This window comes from Salvelinus fontinalis, chromosome 10 (assembly GCF_029448725.1).
Source record: "Salvelinus fontinalis isolate EN_2023a chromosome 10, ASM2944872v1, whole genome shotgun sequence".
NCBI classification, from domain to species: Eukaryota; Metazoa; Chordata; class Actinopteri; order Salmoniformes; family Salmonidae; genus Salvelinus; species Salvelinus fontinalis.
Window position 1 is genome coordinate 22,785,218 of NC_074674.1, and position 19,097 is coordinate 22,804,314.

At 42.0% G+C, this 19,097-nt stretch overlaps 1 protein-coding gene and 1 non-coding gene across 6 annotated transcripts in view; one reads left to right on the top strand and one right to left on the bottom strand.

Annotated features, from left to right (window-relative positions):
* Positions 1-5,709: 5,709 nt before the first annotated feature.
* LOC129863836 (erbin-like) overlaps positions 5,710-19,097 on the bottom strand; it is a 131,179-nt gene continuing 117,791 nt past the window's right edge. For 3 of the 5 annotated variants that reach the window (XM_055936146.1, XM_055936147.1, XM_055936145.1), the window contains exons 22-27: positions 16,405-16,557; positions 14,088-14,144; positions 11,645-11,830; positions 9,593-9,685; positions 9,262-9,336; positions 5,710-9,101 (exon numbers count right to left, since the gene is read on the bottom strand). In XM_055936146.1, the coding sequence (XP_055792121.1) occupies positions 8,994-9,101; positions 9,262-9,336; positions 9,593-9,685; positions 11,645-11,830; positions 14,088-14,144; positions 16,405-16,557 (672 nt within the window). In that variant the 3' untranslated portion in view covers positions 5,710-8,993. The remainder of the gene's footprint in view (positions 9,102-9,261; positions 9,337-9,592; positions 9,686-11,644; positions 11,831-14,087; positions 14,145-16,404; positions 16,558-19,097) is intronic. The other 2 variants (XM_055936149.1, XM_055936148.1) reach the window with 1 other exon arrangement.
* On the top strand, positions 9,850-9,925 carry trnaa-ugc (transfer RNA alanine (anticodon UGC)). Its single transcript has one exon. It is a non-coding gene; the product is annotated as a tRNA-Ala (tRNA).

Here is a 19,097-nt window from a genome sequence, read left to right on the forward strand (position 1 = left end):
CAATTGTAATAAAATGGTCAAGAGTTACAGGATGATGAGACAGCATTGCTAAAAGCACTCTTGGCTAAAAATGGCCTAAAATTGCCACTTTCATCATGATTTACCCCAAAATTGTTTGTGATACAAATGTTAAAACTTTTTCAAACATCCTTCCTCCCAATTAAGTTTATATGTGAGAATTGACAGAACAAACTGAGATACCCCCCAAAAAATCCCCTCCCAGGCTGTGAAATTTCCCTCTTGCCAAACTTAGACCTTGACCTTTAGTTTGCCTCACCTCAAACAAATGTTTTGAACATCCTATTCTATTGCACGCCACATACCTTTTCTTGTTATTTCATACTTCAATGTAACACCAAAGATTCCAAACAGATATTGCAGGCAAGAATGGGTGAGGCCCAAAACCTCTAAACTAGAGTATGGCTATGCGCAACACTGTTCAATCTACACACACATTGTACAAAACAACACTTGCAGTGGCACGTTCCCATGTAAAAAAAATAAGTGTCAAAAGTAAGTGTGCTGAACCCCAAGTTAGCTGTCTGCAGATTGTTATCAATTCTAGAGATGAAGAGCGGAGTTTCACAGAGTTGTGATCTTTAGCGCTGTCAGTGAGAAGTAGGTCAGTGTTCTGAGACAGGCTCGGTGACATGCAGATAGTATGCTAATTTTTACAGTGATAATAAGCATAAAACGAAAAGCTGAAGATTACAGTGAAGGACTACAATGAGACACAAATTCAGTGAACCACACTTCAGTCACTATACCACCTATACTATACCATCCTCTCACCTTCATAGGTTTGTGCTTGTACTCCTTCCTCTCTTAATCTCTGCTGCTCTTCATCCTGGAAGTGGACCTCTGCCTCCTTTCCATGCTGCCATACCTTGCTTTCGTTTTGTATTTCTTACCTCTGTAAACAGACAACACAACCATTAATAACCACCAGATTTATGTAGTCCTAGAAGAAAGAGTTTTCTGTGCAAATCTCCCAGAGGGCTTACCTTCTGGGACTCCTAGAGCAATCCCTGCTTTTCCTTCTGTGTCGCCTGAAAATAATTCACACCAACAGTTCATATAAATAACTGGGAGTTTTTGTCAATATTTAGAGCTCTCAGATAAGCCTACTGATTTTGTCCAAGTGTGTACATAATTTCAGTCCCCATTTTATATAGTGTTTTAGCTGAACAATTTAGCTAGCCTATTTTTATTCCATCAGTCTTGCCACACCCCATTTAAGATCTGTGCATAACTATAAATCAATTAGCAAGGATTCAGCTAGATAGGGTTGGGCGATATTACGATAGCATCGTCTGTCGACGATAATTGACAGCTATCATCGATGGTGACGACATTGTGATGTGACAGACGATGGTTTAGCCTATTTTAAGTTGACTGGTGGCACTCAGTAAAGAACGGAGTCTCACAGCGTACAGGAGGGCAGCACACAAGTGACATTCCGAGTAATTTGGCTATTCCTATTTTCTATAGCCAGTGCCGATTTTAGCATGTAAATTTTGTTAAGGCAAACTCCCCCCAAAATGTTTGAGGATGCATGCCAGCAAAGCCACTACACAACACTAAGCAATACATTAATTGTACTATAACGGTGACAGGTGGTGTCCACAAACTGTTAAGGCCTACATAAAGCTGTCCCAACAGCAGTCCCAGAACCTTACCACTGCTACACCTGGCTATCAGCGGAGCCTTGTCTGGCAGCGAAACAGTTATTTCAGCCTCATTTACTGCCTTTAAAAAAAACATAGCTGATATGGCTGACTTGCTTAAACAAATGTGGTTTCTACTGACAATTGAGATGTACAAACTATGGCATAAGGGGACAACGAGCGCAAAAGGGACGATCCGTAATTTCGATTAAGACATTAATGAGTGAGCTAGGACGGACGTAGTCAAAGTAACTATTTGTTCAGCACTTTTTAAATGTACAGCAACATAACATGGGCTATTCTTACAGTATTATCCCTGTACACCAAGTCAGAACAGTAGGATACATAAAGGGGGCATATAAGCTGACAATTAAAGCTCTTACAAAATTCGATGAATACACTTCTCTAAAACAGGCTATAAGCTACATGTGCACTACCAAGTCAGAACGGTAGGCTAAATTATGAGGGGGAAATTGACCAAATTATTAGGGTGAGGCACATGGGCTACTAACAGTTTACTACACAACATACACTTAGTATTACTTTCTTAGCTTCAGGATACATATCTCCCTGGCATATTGCATAATTTATGCAGCAGCATACAAGACATTTTTGGACTCACCTTGTTGTGCTGTGCTCACTTGAACAGGAAGGTTGTGCAGCGGTCATCAAACTCTGGCATTCTCTGGATTTATAGTGCTTTCAAGACAACTGGGAACTCTGAAAAAACCCTGTTGAATGTTTATTCTTTTAAGCTTGGATAAGAGACCCTTAAACCCAGACTTGGACCACATAACCACTCCACTGAATAGCAGGCTAGTGATTATAATTTCTCTTCATATGACAAGGATTTGCCAGGAGATTGTCGACTTGATTCATGATGATGACTGCTAGCTTGCTAGCTAAGATTTTGAAAGTACTTGTATTTATTAGGGATTCCCATTAGCTGCTGCCAAGACAGCAGCTACTCTTCCTGGGGTCCAAACATACCAAAGCACCCACATTCCATATAAAACAAAAGATAAAGCAGTGAACTATGTTTGTACTGAATGAGCTAAAGATAGAACAGTACATCATAACATTCCTACACTACCACATACTCACAACACAAAATGTTCCATACCACCACACAACAATATCACAATGTCTGCGTATGCATGTTGTCTCTACCTTTGTATGTCTCTTCACAGTCCCTGTTGTTTCATAAGGTGTATTTTTACGGGCTTTAAAAATCTGATTCTACTTCTTGCATCAGTTACCTGATGTGGAATAGAGTTCCATGTAGTCTTCGCTCTATGTAGTACTGTGTACCTCCCATAGTCTGTTCTGGACTTGGGGACTGTGAAAAGACCTCGGGTGGCATGTCTTGTGGGGTAGGCATGAGTGTCTGAGCTGTGTGCTAGTATTTTAAACAGACAGCTCGGTACATTCAGCTTGTCAACACCTCTGATAAAAACAAGTAATGATGAAGTCAATTTCTCTTCCACTTTGTGCCATGAGATTGACATGCATGTCATTAATGTTAGTTCTCCGTGTACTTTTAAGGGCCAGCCGTGCTGCCTTGTTCTGAGCCAACTGCAATTTTCCCAAGGGTTTAGTGAATAGTTTGTCCCAAATACAATGCTCTTAGTTTTGGAAATATTTAGGACTATCTTATTCCTTGCTACCCATTCCGAAACTAACTGCAGCTCTTTGGTAAGTGTTGCAGTCATTTCAGTTGCTGTAGTAGCTGATATGTATAGTGTTGAGTCATCCGCATACATAGACACATTGGCCTTACTCAAAGCCAGTGGCATGTCGTTAGTAAAGATTGCAAAAAGCAAGGGGCCTAAACAGCTACCCTGGGGAATTCCTGATTCTACCTGGATTATGTTGGAGAGGCTTTCATTAAAGAACACCCTCTGTGTTCTGTTAGACAGGTAACTCTTTAACCACAATATAGCAGGGGGTGTAAAGCCATAACTAAGTTTTTCCAGCAGCAGACTATGATCAATAATGTCAAAAGCTGCACTGGGCCTCTGAGTGGCGCAGTGGACTAAGCCACAGTGGACTGTGCCACTAGAGATCCTGTTTCGAGTCCAGGATCTGTTGCAGCCGGGTGCAACCGGGTGACCCATGGGGCGGCGCACATTTGGCCCAGTGTTGTCCGGGTTAGGGGAGGGTTTGGCTGGCAAGGATGTTCTTGTCCCATCACGCTCTAGTGACTCCTGTGGCGGGCCGGGCGCAATGCATGATGACACGATTGCCAGGTGTAGTGTTTACTCCGACACATTGGTGTGGCTGGCTTCCAGGTTAAATGGGCATTGTGTCAAGAAGCAGTGCGGCTTGGCTGGGTTGTTTCTCGGAGGACACATGGCTCATGACCTTCGCCTCTCCCGAGTACGTACGGGGGAGGCAGCGATGGGGAGAAAAAGTGGTAAAAAGTAAAATTTTATATACAGTACCAGTCAAAAGTTTGGACACACCTACTCATTCAAGGGTTTTTCTTTATTTGACTATTTTCTACATTGTAGAATAATAGTGAAGAAGTCAAAACTATGAAATAACACATATGGAATCATGTGGTAACCAAAAATGTGTTTAACCAATCAAAATATATTTTATATTTGAAATTCTTCAAAGTAGCCACCCGTTGCCTTGATGACAGCAAATTATACCTTGACATTCAGGGGGTGTCTATTTATTTTGTACGGGATCTCCTATGTGGGCATTTTTTTTGTGTGCTTTATAGTAGACATGTAATTTCACTGTAAAATGGTATTACCTTTTAATGTGTTATGACCGCAATCAGTCATGCTTTCATCTGATTGTCAAACAATGTGGGTGTCACAGGGTAGGTTACCTGCGCACGTTCGTCTATTCCAAAATAAATTGTGCACCCGCCATTTGAATTGTTTATTTAACCTTCAATTAACGAAGCAAGTCAGTTAAGAACAAATTCTGATTTACAATGACGGCCTACCCCGGCCAAACCTGAACGAAGCTGGGCCAATTGTGTGCCGCCCTATGGGACTCCCAATCCCGGCCGGATGTGATATAGCCTGGATTTGAACCAGGGACTGCAGTGATGCCTCTTGCACTGAGATGCAGTGCCTAAGACCGCTGCGCCACTCGGGAGCCCAATGGAAAAGGACATCTATTACAAACACCATAAGTATAATGACATCCAGCCTACAAAGTGGCTTGTATTCATGGATGATGCCAAGAGAAGCCAGGCTCTGTGTTTTATAATTGTCCTTCAATTTGCAAGAGGCTGAATCTATTTCACCAGAGAAAGCATCCAAGTGTGACAAACAGCGGCCCTCTGTTTTAGTATCTGTAGCCCATCTGATGTTGTCTGGCCAAAAAGAATATGACGGCATCAGATACATGGGCTAGACATTCTAAAACAGAGGGGCGCAGTTTCGCTCGCTCGGATGCATTCTCCAGTGAGATTGAGGAGTCTTGGTTAATAAAAATAGGTGGGGGGGGGGGGGGGAAATCAAATTTCAGGGAGGGTTACGTTCTGTGGGTGTCACAGAGTAGACTAATACCTATGGGTCTTGAGTCCATGAAATGGGGTAAGGCTGTACATTGCAATAAGAACGTTCAATACGTACAATAGACTGACTAGATGGAGCTGATTTCCCAGTTAAAAGTCCAGCAATCAGAGCTAAGACGCGTGGAAACTGTGGAATATGTGGAAACTCTTCACAGTTGTGTTCAGTGGGTGTCACGGAGTAGGCTGATACCCCATTTCATGGACCCATGCAATTCTGAAGTCTAATAAATAAATCAGTTGAAATTGATCTGTGGATGTGACTTGTGTCAAATTAACTACTTGTCCTCTGTTCAATTTATATAAACAGAATTCCAACCTTGTTTAGCATTATCTAGTCCAAATATATATATTCTTAATCCTAATACATGGCTGTATTGTTTTAAGAAGCATTTCTTACAACTATCTTCAAAATATTACTGTCACAGTCTGGAATGGGGAATTGCCGCATTCAAGCCTTTGGGAAAGAAAGGAGAGAAAGTCATTCAATGAAGGAAACAAATGTAAAGAGCATTAGTTTATTTCTTATTTTCCACAGGTTAACTAAGAAACAGTATTGTTATATACAAAATCTGGAATGTTGAATGAATGCATATCAATCACCTTACTGTAGCCGTTTCCAGAGAAACCTTTGAAATAGCTCTACATTAAACGGGTTGTGTCTGCATTGCAATTTATTGCTGGTTTTACAAACTCAGTGACTAATGCCATGATTAATTGATTTCTTAACTTTTTTTTAAAGTATTTACATTTTGATTAGTAAATGTCTAAAAAGTCACAGGAGACTGAGCTAAATAAATAAAAACAAGGTGAGAGAATGAAAAGACCAGTTAATCTTGGATATGGCAAACAGGTGACCCCCTAGGTTTTAGTCCCAGATTGTACAAGGTCTAAATATGACATTGACCCAAGAAATCTCATTAGATTGTTCCTATTCCCAGATAGAAAGTAAAATAACACAGTGCCCACAACAAAACAGCACAAAAGCATAATTACAATGTTCTAATTTAAAACATGATGTACTAACAGTAATCTTGCGAGGGGAAAATGCAGAAGAGAAACCTTAACACGTCAATATGTTACCTCTCTAGGCTAACATTGACCAGTGACAAATATCTGCAGTTAGGAGCGTGCCACTGGGACTGCAGTTGCTAAAAAAAAACTATTAAAAAAACGGGACAGTTTCATTTGGGGGCAATGTTCAGTTGGAATTCAAAATGGAAAAAAAGGGGAGCAAACATCATCGACAATGTTTTCTATTCGAGTCACAAGTTGACGGTAACATGAGTATAATCTTTAGCTCTATGCATAAAGTAACAATGAATTACATGCATAACATTTGGAATTTGTGAAGGATTTGTATAACGACAACGCCATTAAATGTATGGGGGAAAAAACAATGATCAATCTCTGATAAGTACTTTCTTTACGCTCTGTCACAATTCAGTGTTTGCATTACAATCGATTTACAAAAAAGGTTCAGTGGGGTCATAACTTGTAGAGATCTTTGAATTGGATCGTTTGCTTTCTATAGGAAATATTTCTAAAAGGTTTCATGAATTCAATTTTCAAAATAGACAATTCATTCGGTGAATTCATGCAAACAACACATACATCTATAGACTGTTGATTACACCAAGTGGACATAGCGTAAAAGCTTTTAAATGCATTTTTATAGCTTGACACTATTCAATTAGAAACATTACAAATGACTTTGCAGCTCGGATTGAGTTTTTTTTACACTGGGGTAAAAGTGATTCATGTTTGCACAGATACACGTAACCAGTTGGTTTGAACAGTTTTCTGAGCAGTTAAGTTTGGGAAAGCCTGCAACTCATATGTAAGCCTAGGGCTGAGTGACGCAAGAGCATTCACTATTATACAATGCAGACTTTTACATTTTACTTTCTTTGCTAAAAATGTTACTTCCCATGTTGTTTTTCATTAGAAAAGATTCTTTACAATATAAAATCCTGTATAACAATCAGCGATCACTAAAAGGGTTTCTTCTTGCGTTCTTTTTCTTTTATAGGTTTAAAAAAATGCAATCGGATGTCTTTCTGAATGAAAATAAAGCCGCTGACTATTGCTATTAAACCATTGTGTCGAGTCACACAGGGTGTACTCAAGAAGAGAGCGTTTAGTTTGTTGTGAAGAGAAATATGTGAATATTGCTTGGGTCTCAGGGTAGTCACTCCATCCACCCCCTTGTTCAAACAGTTCAAGGTCTATGGCACTTAACAGCTCAGTCCCCCCCCAGCATAGAGCAAAGAGTTCATGCATGAAACACTATCCCAACACAAAAAGAGAGTGAAAAGCCTAGATTGATGTCTAAAAAATATGATTTTTATACACAAAAGGCAAACTATGGTTGTTTTCCCCCACTTAAACAAAAATATGTTACACAGACAAACCCTTTTTTAACCTCAAACCGTTTTGTGAGTGTTTTCTAGGTCACCAATGGCTGAGTTGAGGGAGAAGCCCTTTAGAATCTTACCAACATGAGTGGAAGGGGCCCAGAGACCAGGCCTAAACCTGCTCAGAGTCTGACACAGGCTGCATCTCAAATCACACCCTATATCCTTTGTAAATAGTGCACCACTAGTACGTAGCGCACTTTGGGGAATAGGGCGCTACTCCCACCAGCACCTCCCCAACACCTGACCATGGTCTCAACACATGTTTTGGTGACCTGGCATTACCACTCTGCCTCCTGACCCCTATCTCACATAACATCCTGGCTAGGCTAATTAAGGCCAAGCAAAGACATTCCTCTATTGTTACTCCCAGTCAGTTTCTACACAAAGAAATATCATGATCTGTTCCATATCCCAGTCCCAATTCCATTTCACGTACAAAGAGTGTTTTACAGCATCCAAGTAGTCAGCAACCGGAGTATTGATTCAGTGACGGAGTGAGTGTCCTCGTCTGTCAGGAGTTCAATGCCGGCACAGGCAGGTCTTTTCAGGTGAGGGATATTCCAAGCCAGCGGTTCCAGAGGCTACTATAACTGTTCTTAGACTGCGGACAGTATATAATGGATGTATGCAGTGTGTGCCTCACAGGCTTTATGGAGGCAGAGGCAAATTAATTGTCCTTCTCAACTATCCACCATGTACAGGACCTGGTCAAAAATTGTCACAATTGCAATTAGGCAGGGGGGAGAATTCTTAAACATCGTTCTGAAAGCGCAACCCAGCACTACATTCATCTCCACAAGAAAGCACATAATTGTCCCCCAGATCAAATGTCACCTAGGTCAAATAAGTGGTCTCAGCATCTATTAAAAATAATAACAATACATGATTTAAAAAGGAGGGCAGAGAGAGAGACAGAGGGAGCTCTGCCCTCTAGTGGTCAACTACAGTTAATGCTCAACTACAGCAACTACAACTCCGTAATGATGTAGGAATATTATTTTCTTCAAAAAAACAAAAGTGTAACGATACAGAAAGCACTTTTTTGTTGTTGATCTCTGTGTCGTTGGAGCACACGCCGTCTCTGCAGCACCCTCTGTGTAAAAAATAACCGGCTATCCCACAGTGACTTCTTTAAGACGACCAAGTCGACTACGCATGCTTCCAGATGTTTGCTCCCCCTCCCCAGGTCCCTCTCCTCCCTCACTAAGTCCACTTGATGCAGTGGTACGGCCCCCGTTATCCCAAAAGCTCTAGAAGGTTCTCTTCCCCATAAAGCAGTTCAGTTCTTCTATTTATAGACCAGGCTCCTCTGTATATAAAAACAAGAAGGATTGGAGGTCGTCGCTCCACAGTCCCGTCTGTCTCTCTCTACGCAGCCAACTCTCGGACGATGATCATATCCACAGTGGTGGGAAATGTCTTCAGCAGGGCCACGGCATTCCCATGGTCAACGTTCACAAAGCTATATCCGTTTGCCTGGGGGGAAACAAGGAGAGATATAGCTCAACGCCAAGATGGCAACTTTGGCTCTGATGTGTATGGTATTTCGTAGTAGTTAAACGTGTTCAGCAAATAATCGATACAGTATCGATTTACAGTGATGGGGAAATAGAGGGAATGGTATTATTGGGTTCACCTGGAGGATCTTGTCTCCAGGCTGGAGTATCTTAGAGGCAGGTCCCTCAGGCTGGACCCTTGTCACGAAGATGCCCTAAGAGAGAAGAGAGCGACGAATCACACCCATCTGGTTAACACTAGTGACATTATTTACTGACTGATTGTTGCAAAATCCGTACAAATGCAGTAACAAGCTGAGTTGCTATACAGTGAACTACTAACATAATGCAATGCTTAACCTAGAGGCCTCCATTGTGTAAGTGCTTAGATTACATGCCACATGCAGTAGGCTGGAAAAATAGACAACACTATATTGCTATGGGAAAAAGAGGGCTGATGAGTGAACATACATTATCGTCCGGACGAAAAGGGTTTCCCCGTCCTCCTACTCCTCCTGATATACTGAACCCTAGCTCTGGGTTCTTCTCCACTTTCACACGGAACTGAAAAACAGACACCAACAGACATTACTACCTTCACAGGGGACGTTACTTTGCATATGAGTTACATACAGTACATTCGGAAAGACCCCTTTCAACGTTGTTACGTTACAGACTTATTCTAAAATGGATTAAATAAAAAATATTCCTCAATATACACACAATTGGGCCCCGTGTGGCTCAGTTGGTAGAGCATGGCGCTTGCAACGCCAGGGTTGTGGGTTCGATTCCCACGGGGGGCCAGTACAAAAAAAGTATGAATGTATGCACTTGTAAGTCGCTCTGGATAAGAGCGTCTGCTAAATGACGTAAATAAAATAACGTAAATAACAATACCCCATAATGACAAGGTTCTTGAAATTTTTGCAAATGCACTAGAAATAAAAAACAGAAATACCATATTTACATAAGTAAATAGACCCTTTGCTATGACACTCGAAATTGAGCTCAGGTGCATCCTGTTTCCATTGATCATCCTTTAGATGTTTCTGCAACTTTATTGGAGTCCACCAGTGGTAATTTCATTGACTGGACATGATTTGGAAAGGCACACACGTGTCTATACAAGGTCCCACAGTTGACGGAGCATGTTAGAGCAAAAACCAAGCCATGAGGTTGAAGGAATTGTACGTAGAGCTCAGAGACAGGATTGTGTCAAGGCACAGATCTGTGGAAAGGTACCAAAACAGTTCTGCAGTATTGAAGGTCCCCAAGAACACAGTGGCCTCCATCATTCTTAAATGGAAGAAGTTTGGAACCACAAAGACTCTTCCTAAAGCTGGCCGCCCGGCCAAACTGAGCAATTCGGGGGAGAAGGGCCTTGGTAAGGGAGGTGACCAAGAACCCAATGGTCACTCTGACAGAGACCCAGAGTTCCTCTGTGGAGATGGGAGTATCTTCCAGAAGGACAACCATCTCTGACGCACTCCAACAATCAGGCCTTTATGGTAGAGTGGCCTGACGGAAGCCACTCCTCAGTAAAATGCACATGACAGCCTGTTTGGAGTTTGCCATAAGGCACCTAAAGACTCTCAGACCATGAGAAACAAAATTCTCCATCCTTGATGTTTCCGAAATAAGTCTATATAACACACTGCCGTTGAGAGATCCTTCATGAAAACCTGCTCCAGGGCACTCAGGACCTCAGACTGGGGTGAAGGTTCACCTTCCAACAGGACAATGACCCTAAGCATACAGCCAAGACAATGCAGGAGTGGCTTCGGGACAAGTCTCAATGTCCTTGAGTGGCCCAGCCAGAGCCCAGACTTGAACCCGATCAAACATCCCTGGATAGACCTGAAAATAGCTGTGCACCGACGCTCCCCATCCAACCTGACAGAGCTTGAGAGGATCTGCAGAGAAGAATGGGAGAAACTCCCCAAATACAGGTGTGCCAAGCTTGTAACGTCATACCCAAGAAGACCCGTGGCTGTAATCGATGCAAAAGGTGCTTCAACAAAGTATTGAGTAAAGGGTCTGAATACTTACGTAAATGTGTTACTTTATATATATATATATTTTTATAAATGAGCAAAAAAATCTAAAAACCTGTTTTTGCTTTGTCATTATGGGGTATTGTGTGTAGATTGATGAGGGAAAATGTTTTTTAATTAAAAAAAAAATATCTATTATAGAATAAGGCTGTAACGTAACAAAATGTTGGGTCTGAATACTTTCAGTCTAGCCAGTTAATTGATGTAACAAACAAACCACCATTAACAACTATTAAGTGCAATGCTATGCATGCTTTAACCCAGTGGTCATCAACCCTATTCCTAGATGGTGTAGTTCAAGCCCAGCACTAAAACACACATATGTGTTTGACCTAATCATCATAGTTAATCAAGGTTTTGATGATGAATGAGGTTTGTAGCTGTGGGCTAAACACCATATAGCTCCAGGAGTAGGGATAAGGAGCTTTGTTGAACTGTAACTCTTCATCCATCCATTTCCCCACCCTACCTCCTGCTGCAGTGTGTCGTGGTCGGCCCGTGGTGGAGGGGGCCCCTGGGGCTGCTGGCCATGGGAGACCTTGAGCATCAGGTAGTCGATGAGCTGCTCTCTGGAGGGGTGGCGGGCCATGGGCGTCTGGCACGACGTCATCTGGCCACGCACCGGACCGCCCAGCTGACCGTTCATCGAAGGCACCTGGTAAAACACACACACACACACAGACAGATGTTGTTATAGAGTTGACGTTCCAACAAAATTGATTAAAAAAAAGACATATCTAAAACGCTCACCAGACAATACACTCTAATGTTCAGCAGGGTTTGGGAATACACAGTACTCAAATTCATACTTCCAACAGCACTTAAAACAAGACAACAAAATACTAGGCTATAATCCAGCAAGAGAGAAAGAAGAAAAATACAAATTTGGCCAAAGGGTAGGCTAAACTGCAGGCCCGGCATACAAAAGAACATGTGACAGAACAAGAGTGCTGATTTACCACCAGCAAGGTGCTCTGTCTAAAGCAGCAGGCCAGGGGGATTGGATCCACTGACTCATTGCCACTGCCCCCAAAGCAACAAAATCATGGAAATAATTGTCCTCTGACTAGTGTGGAGGATGAATTTCAGAGATGAATCAATGAGGTTTTATTAGATGGTGGTGGGGTTTTTGGCAGGTTCCACTGATGTAGGTTGCCGGCAGGGGTTAGGCCTTATTCACTGTGACTTAGGGCAAATCTGAAATGACATCCTATTCCCTATATACCATGTAATAGGATAGGCTAGGGCTCTTGTCTACAGAAGTACACTATATGTGCAATAGGTTCTTTACGGAGCGACTGAGGAGTCATTATCAATGTCGGGTCTGAAGGACCACGACAGAGTCCCACTTCATCTTGGTAAACGTCGAGGTAGAATCTGAAAATGTCGACAAGTTTCCCACATTTGGTCAGAACTTGGAACATATTCAAATAAAAACAGTACATTCCATATATAACCCCAGTTCAAAAACATTTGTCCTTAGTATTCCTATTCGACAGTGAGATCCATTTTCTCTCTGGATCACCATCCAGGCAGATAGACAGTAAGTCGAAGAACATTGACTAAATTGAACTCAAACAAAAAAATACATTGCGTTAGTGCGTTCGAAGGAGACATTTATATGAAAGGCCTCATCTAACGTCTGATAAGGACTTGCAGTCCGTATAATAAAATGGCTCTCTACGAGTCACGCTGTGGTTCTCCGTACGACATCTCTTGGAACAGACCATTTCAAATTCTACCAGACAGCCGACTGACCTCATTCTGCGGCTCTGTCTGAGCCGGTTACTGAAAAGAGACAGTTGCGGTACCACCGGAGAACCTGCAGGTGGCAGGAGGAACTCCCCAAAATGTCTACATTTCTCTCAGTGTAAATGGAATGGCAAAACATGGGCCTGTTCTAATTATTTCATGGAAAGGGAGATATTTCTGGGTATCAAATATTTCAAATGAGCCTCTTCACATTCAGTCCTCAACTGAGAAGTTCATATAGAAACACTGTATACTGTACATACGATAGAACTCTATTAATAGTCTCACATATTACTCTTTTAAATCGCAATCCCTCGACTTGTCCACGGACACCGTACCATACTGTATCTAGCCTACTGATGAAGGTCAAGAGCCCACTGGGGACTGGACTGAGGAGCTTTACTACGCCGAGCTTCCGCCACCGTATTCCATCCAGCATAGCTATTAATAATACCAGTAAAACAGAAGCAGCGCTCCTCCAAACCTCACTGCGAGGCACCGGGGACCCTGGTGGAGGCAAGAGGGGCCACCGTGAGAATAGATGGGCCTGAACAATAATCTCTTTCAAGGCAGATCTTGTTAATTAGAACTCATTAATCACTGGTGGGGAGAAGGATGGTGCTTCTAGGTACTGCTACTGGGTCAATATCTTAATTCTCAGCTAGCTAGCTCTACTCAGGGTATCGGGCTGGGCAACGTTCTACTTATAGCGGTACAGAAAAAGCTATGGGTCAGTGAATGCATGTGCCGAGATGGGACAGTCAGGCACTTCTAGTTATGGTGGGGTTGTATGATCGATTTGTAGAATTATTGCCCTCGTTTTGTTAAACTACTCTAAACTGTACGGGCCTATGACTATTCCATGGGCTTTGTGGTCTGCATTTCTAATATATAGTAGGAAAACAAACCAATTTGAGCGGACCATCTTTTAGAAATGTGAAAATTATCAAATCAAACTATTTGCCACATGCGCCGAATACAACAGGTGTAAACTTCACCGTGAAACGCTTACTTACAAGCCCTTAACCAACAGCGCAGTTCAAGAAGAAAATATTCACCAAGCAGGCTAAAATAAAAAGTCATAATAAAAAGTAACACAATAGGAAGATGGTTGATTGGTTTAGGGGTATCCTCTACATATAGCTCTAGTGTGCACTTACTTTTCGGAGGGTGTCCATGGTGTTGCCCTGCTGCCCTTGAGGTCCAAACACGTCATCCTGAAGAGGGAACGAAGTCAGATGATTGGTAACAAAGCCCATGTCCTGACCGCTGTCTGTCTGTGACAAACACACCTCTCCTATTTTAGGCAAGTCCCTGAAACCGTGTACTATTAGGTAATGTTGAGGTAATTCTTCATGTCTAAGCTGAATTAGTTGACCATGTTCTGATCGAGGCTAATAATGTTTGTCGCATGTTCTGTTAACAAAAATGGAATATGTTGTGTTGACCATTCATTTTGACATTTCTCCAGGTAATTCCAACACCCATGAAAAGTACATCTATAGATAACGTTCTTAACAATGAGGATGATAATTCCCTACGTAGGGCACTAGAGCCTAATGTAGTGTCCTTTAGAGAATAAACAGAGGAAAGGAAACAACGATTCATTAAATCATAAGACTACACGTTGAGTGGAAATCAGTAGGCAGCCATTTGACACCACGACTCAACCTAACACCACAACTACTTGCTCTTCCAACTACACCCCCCGTACTTACCTCGGACAAGCACAGTGCTCATCTCCACAGAGAAGTGAAAGGGTTATGAGGTGATTCTGAAGTGATCAACAGTGGGAGTGAAGAGGAGGAATTAAAGCAAGCTGATGATGATTGATGAGTCAACGTGTCGTTAAAAGGGGAGAATGAATTTGATTGAGAAGGGAGGCACGCTACCTGATTGGAGTGCGTGGGTGGCTCGGTGGACAAAGCACTGGGATAAGTGAATTATAGGTTGGGAGGGAAACCTTGTTTAAAAAGGGGCATTTTGTACCATGCAACATGCTAATATTATTAAACTAGTGCTCATGATACCAGGTGATATTTATTTAGAACGTTTCGACCCTTAAGTCTTCATCAGGCATCCATATCCCAGGTGGGGGTGGAAGGTCCTGTATATAGGGGCAGTACAGTGACATCATGCCAATGATCGTTTTGAAGGACTAACACAGTTGGAAAGCCTAAAACCAAAAGAAAAAGCAGAACATGTCCCCCGTTGGGGAAGGCATTTAAGGACATTATCAGGAAGCACTGGTACAGTATTGATACTGACCTATAATTGAAACCCATTTTTAAATATCCCCCACGTATGGTTTTTAAAAGATCTCCAAACGTGAGAGATATTGTGGATAAATCTGAGTGCCCACCAGAGAAAAGGGAGAAAAGGGCAAGGTTCCGGAGGGTAATTACAAATGTGGCCAATGCAGCTTTAGTACAAGTGAGTTTGCCTACAACTCCAGCACCTGCGAAAAGTACCTGGATGTGCGTATGTTCTTCAGCTTTATTACTACTATTAATCTACACATCCAACCGTACTATTCAACATGATGTTATTTCACATCAACATGATGGTATTTCACATGAGACTTGTAGCATATACAACTAATCAAAGGCCTCCGACGGAATGATGTCACTGGATAAATGAAATTCCTCGACGCCAAGCCAGTGAAACACCTGTTCAGTATCTCACTGTCAATTGCATCCTACCATATGGCCTATAATGACACAAAGCTACTGCCTGACAGAAAATAGTTTTTTAGAGAGAATACCTTTATAAGGATAACAACACTGCTTCACCACTATTCAACCCAACTACTGTTTGGATAAGGTAGGCTACTTGTCTGCTGTAAATTGAGAGACTACAAAAATGTTCAACTAATACAACAGACGCAATGTGTTAGTTTAGCCAGGTCTCAATTGCTCTTTGAAAGATGCCCTTCTACAGCGCTAGGACTTTCCTCTACACGAATCCTTGATAGAGAGAGAGATTGTGAGTTTCCCTACAAACAGTTTGTGGTAGAGAGGACTAGTTTATGTGCACAGACAAAGGATGCCCCTTTCAAACAAGTTAGGTTGCGTCACACTACAGCAAGGAGCTATACAGTTCATGGGCCCTGTCCCAATAGTTCTAAAATGCATCCTTCCTTGAATCCTTCTGTAAAGTCATCCCAGATCTATGGGTTGAAGCGATGGAAGCAAACAAATTGGAGAAAACTTGTTTCCATCCAGCACAGATCAATGACAACATCAAGGACTGAACATCACAAAAAAGGCCACGCAACAAATAAATCAATCCTAACTGAGGAAGGCATTGTATTCTGAATGGAATGACAAGGAAGCCAAGGATGCCTTTGAAAAGTATTGGAAAGGGGCCCCAAGCTGAAAAGCAGTATGAGGTAGGAATAAGATCTGCCTGGATAGGAGGCAGCTAGGAGCTAGAAGGCTGAACTGTAGTCTAGCTCCAGTCCAGTCCAGTACTCACACAGTGGCCCTGGGCTCCATAAGGCCGTCCGTCTGCGGCAGCACTAAAGACCAGAGAGCCATGGCTGCCTGAGTGGTGCACGTCCCGAGAGCTGCCGTAGTGGGAGCAGCTCAGCGGGGCGTAATTGGAATTATAGGACCGAGACAAGGAGTTCTGAACAGAGGAGGGCAACACACCACATTACATATACAGTAGGGTTTCCGTTAGCCGGTTATAGCCGGATTTCGTCCAAAATATATTTTTCAAACCGATAAATAAAATTGACCCGGCCAATTGTCCGGGAGAAGAAGAATAAATCCTATTGCAAAATAATGGCTTTTTAGCCTGTTCCTTGATAGAAATACATTTGACTGGTCATTTTTTATAAATCTATAGGGCAATTCGCATAATTTTGTGGAATTAAGTTGGTTCGTGTATACAGTATATTCATTATGCATCTTATTTATCACATGCTTACAGCATACAGATACAGAGCCCTTGAGTGGAAAACCTGTCAGACAGCACAAGAGCTGCTGCAGCATCTTCTGGTGCTTTCAAGACAACTGGGAACTCTGAAGAATACGAGGTTAAATCATGAAGTCAGTGATCTTTAGGTCATGAAGTCGGAGCTCTAGAAAGAGGCCCGAGTTTCCGAGTTGGAATTGTAAGTTGCACGACAGTTCAAAATATATTTTTCACAGTTGAAGCTCGTTTTTTCCCCCCCTCCGTTCCCAGTTGCCTTGAATGCACTGAAGTCGTAGATTTCCGAGTTCCTAGATGTTTTGAGCGGGGCATTAAACGGCAATGGAAGTCACACACCACTTTGCAATGAGTTGGAGGAAGTATGCATTTTGAAAACATATACTTAATTGTTTGAAATCTAAACGTTTTAATGCATATTATGAGGCCTAATAAAATACTTTGCTTCAAAGTAGCCTATCAGATCTCCTCTCTTTCTACATTTCTAATGGCTATTTTCATCTCTGTCACATGAAAGTGCTCACATGTGCAGTGCCCTTTTGACAACGGTGTTTTCCAGCCAATTGCATTATAGAACAAACATTTGCGCGAAGCCTTCTGTGCATTGCTGCGCTTATAATGTGACGAAATAATAGTTGATCAACATTTTAAGCTTTCTGATCGGTTGAATCAGACTTATTGCTTTAACGTTTAAAACAAAATGTAGCCTAGGCCTACTGGTTGTATGAATTTGGGATCTATCGTCCCAAAACCGTCCCAGAGTGTATGGAAAAGGCCATTTCTTTCTCAACAAGCTCATCAATAGAATAGATAGCATAAACTTTTCTACTATAGTAAATTGACATAGGCCGGTCATTTTGCTGTTCTTTTTGGCGGAGGAAAAGTACACGTGGACAGTTATTCTAACTTGTTCAAAGTGTACATCAGAATACGGTAACTGACCGCAACGTCAATGCATCCTCGACTTGCGTGTCCTGTTAATACGAATGACCATAATCTATATGTGATTTCTGTCATTCTGAGCACCGTGGGTGGACGCCCTAATCAGGTTACGCACCCAATCCATATGGGTCCGGTAAATTTCACCAAATGTCCGGTAAATTAAAATGTTGTCGGTCAAAATGTCCGGGCGCCACATTTTCCTAACGGAAACCCTGACATACAGCCAACACACACACATACAGGCAACACACACAGATACAATTGAGTGGGCATGCATTTCACTAAGTGGTTATGAATGATAAAACAATGGAAATAATATTGTTAACGTTAACATTCCACATGCTCTAACAGCAGCCAAGCATGCAGTGAATCACAAAACATTTTATTTCATACATTGAGTTAGTAGCAGCTTGTTTGCTTGTTACTCCAAACAGACTGTTGCAACATAGACATGCTTAAGAAACAATACATGTTATACGTAGACCCTTAATAAGCCCAGACAAGTGAAAACTGTTTAAATTTCAAAATGTAGCTTTCCAGTACAAAGCCGTTCCATTTATCAGGAGTCGACTGCCATTGACTACATGTTACAGTCAAACTCAGACCGCAGAATCTGTTAACGTGGTTGTGTTCTTTAAGGAGATTTCAGCACGTAGCAAGTTGATGCTCTACAATTTAATTAGGAAGGAAATTGAATAAAATTAGACAAATCTTGCTTGTGAACAAGTGATTAAATGGCATCTCCCACTCATCATTTTCTCCTCTGTCTGTTCTGCTGGGCCTCTACTAATTAAGGATCAAGTGAGTAATCTCTCCTTTTCAAATCCAGGCCATTCATTCCACATTCTAAATCATATCACTGATTAAACCATGCGTCTGAGATAACATCAGGGCGGTCACTTTCATGGCTGTGTTCTAAAAGGTGCCCACTGTGGTGATGAAGTGGACAAGGAGAATGCAGACTGTAGCCCCCCTCAACCTGTGGTACCTAGGGACCATAGAGGAGCCACATCTTCATTACTTGTCCCATTCCTTTGCATAATTATGAACTGACGTCAAGGAATGGGACAAGTAACGAAGATAAGATAGTGAAACAAACACCAATATAATGTGGGTCATGAGGTTTCTGAATGGACGGTGTGAGGTCATCTCGGCAATGACGTGATCAAATCGAACGGACCTAATAACAACCTGGGCTGCTGACATAACGGTGTGATGATCTTAACACGTTCCCAATCAAAAACACAGGTGACTATTAGAGCTGGGACGATAAACCAAAAACTTAAAATCGG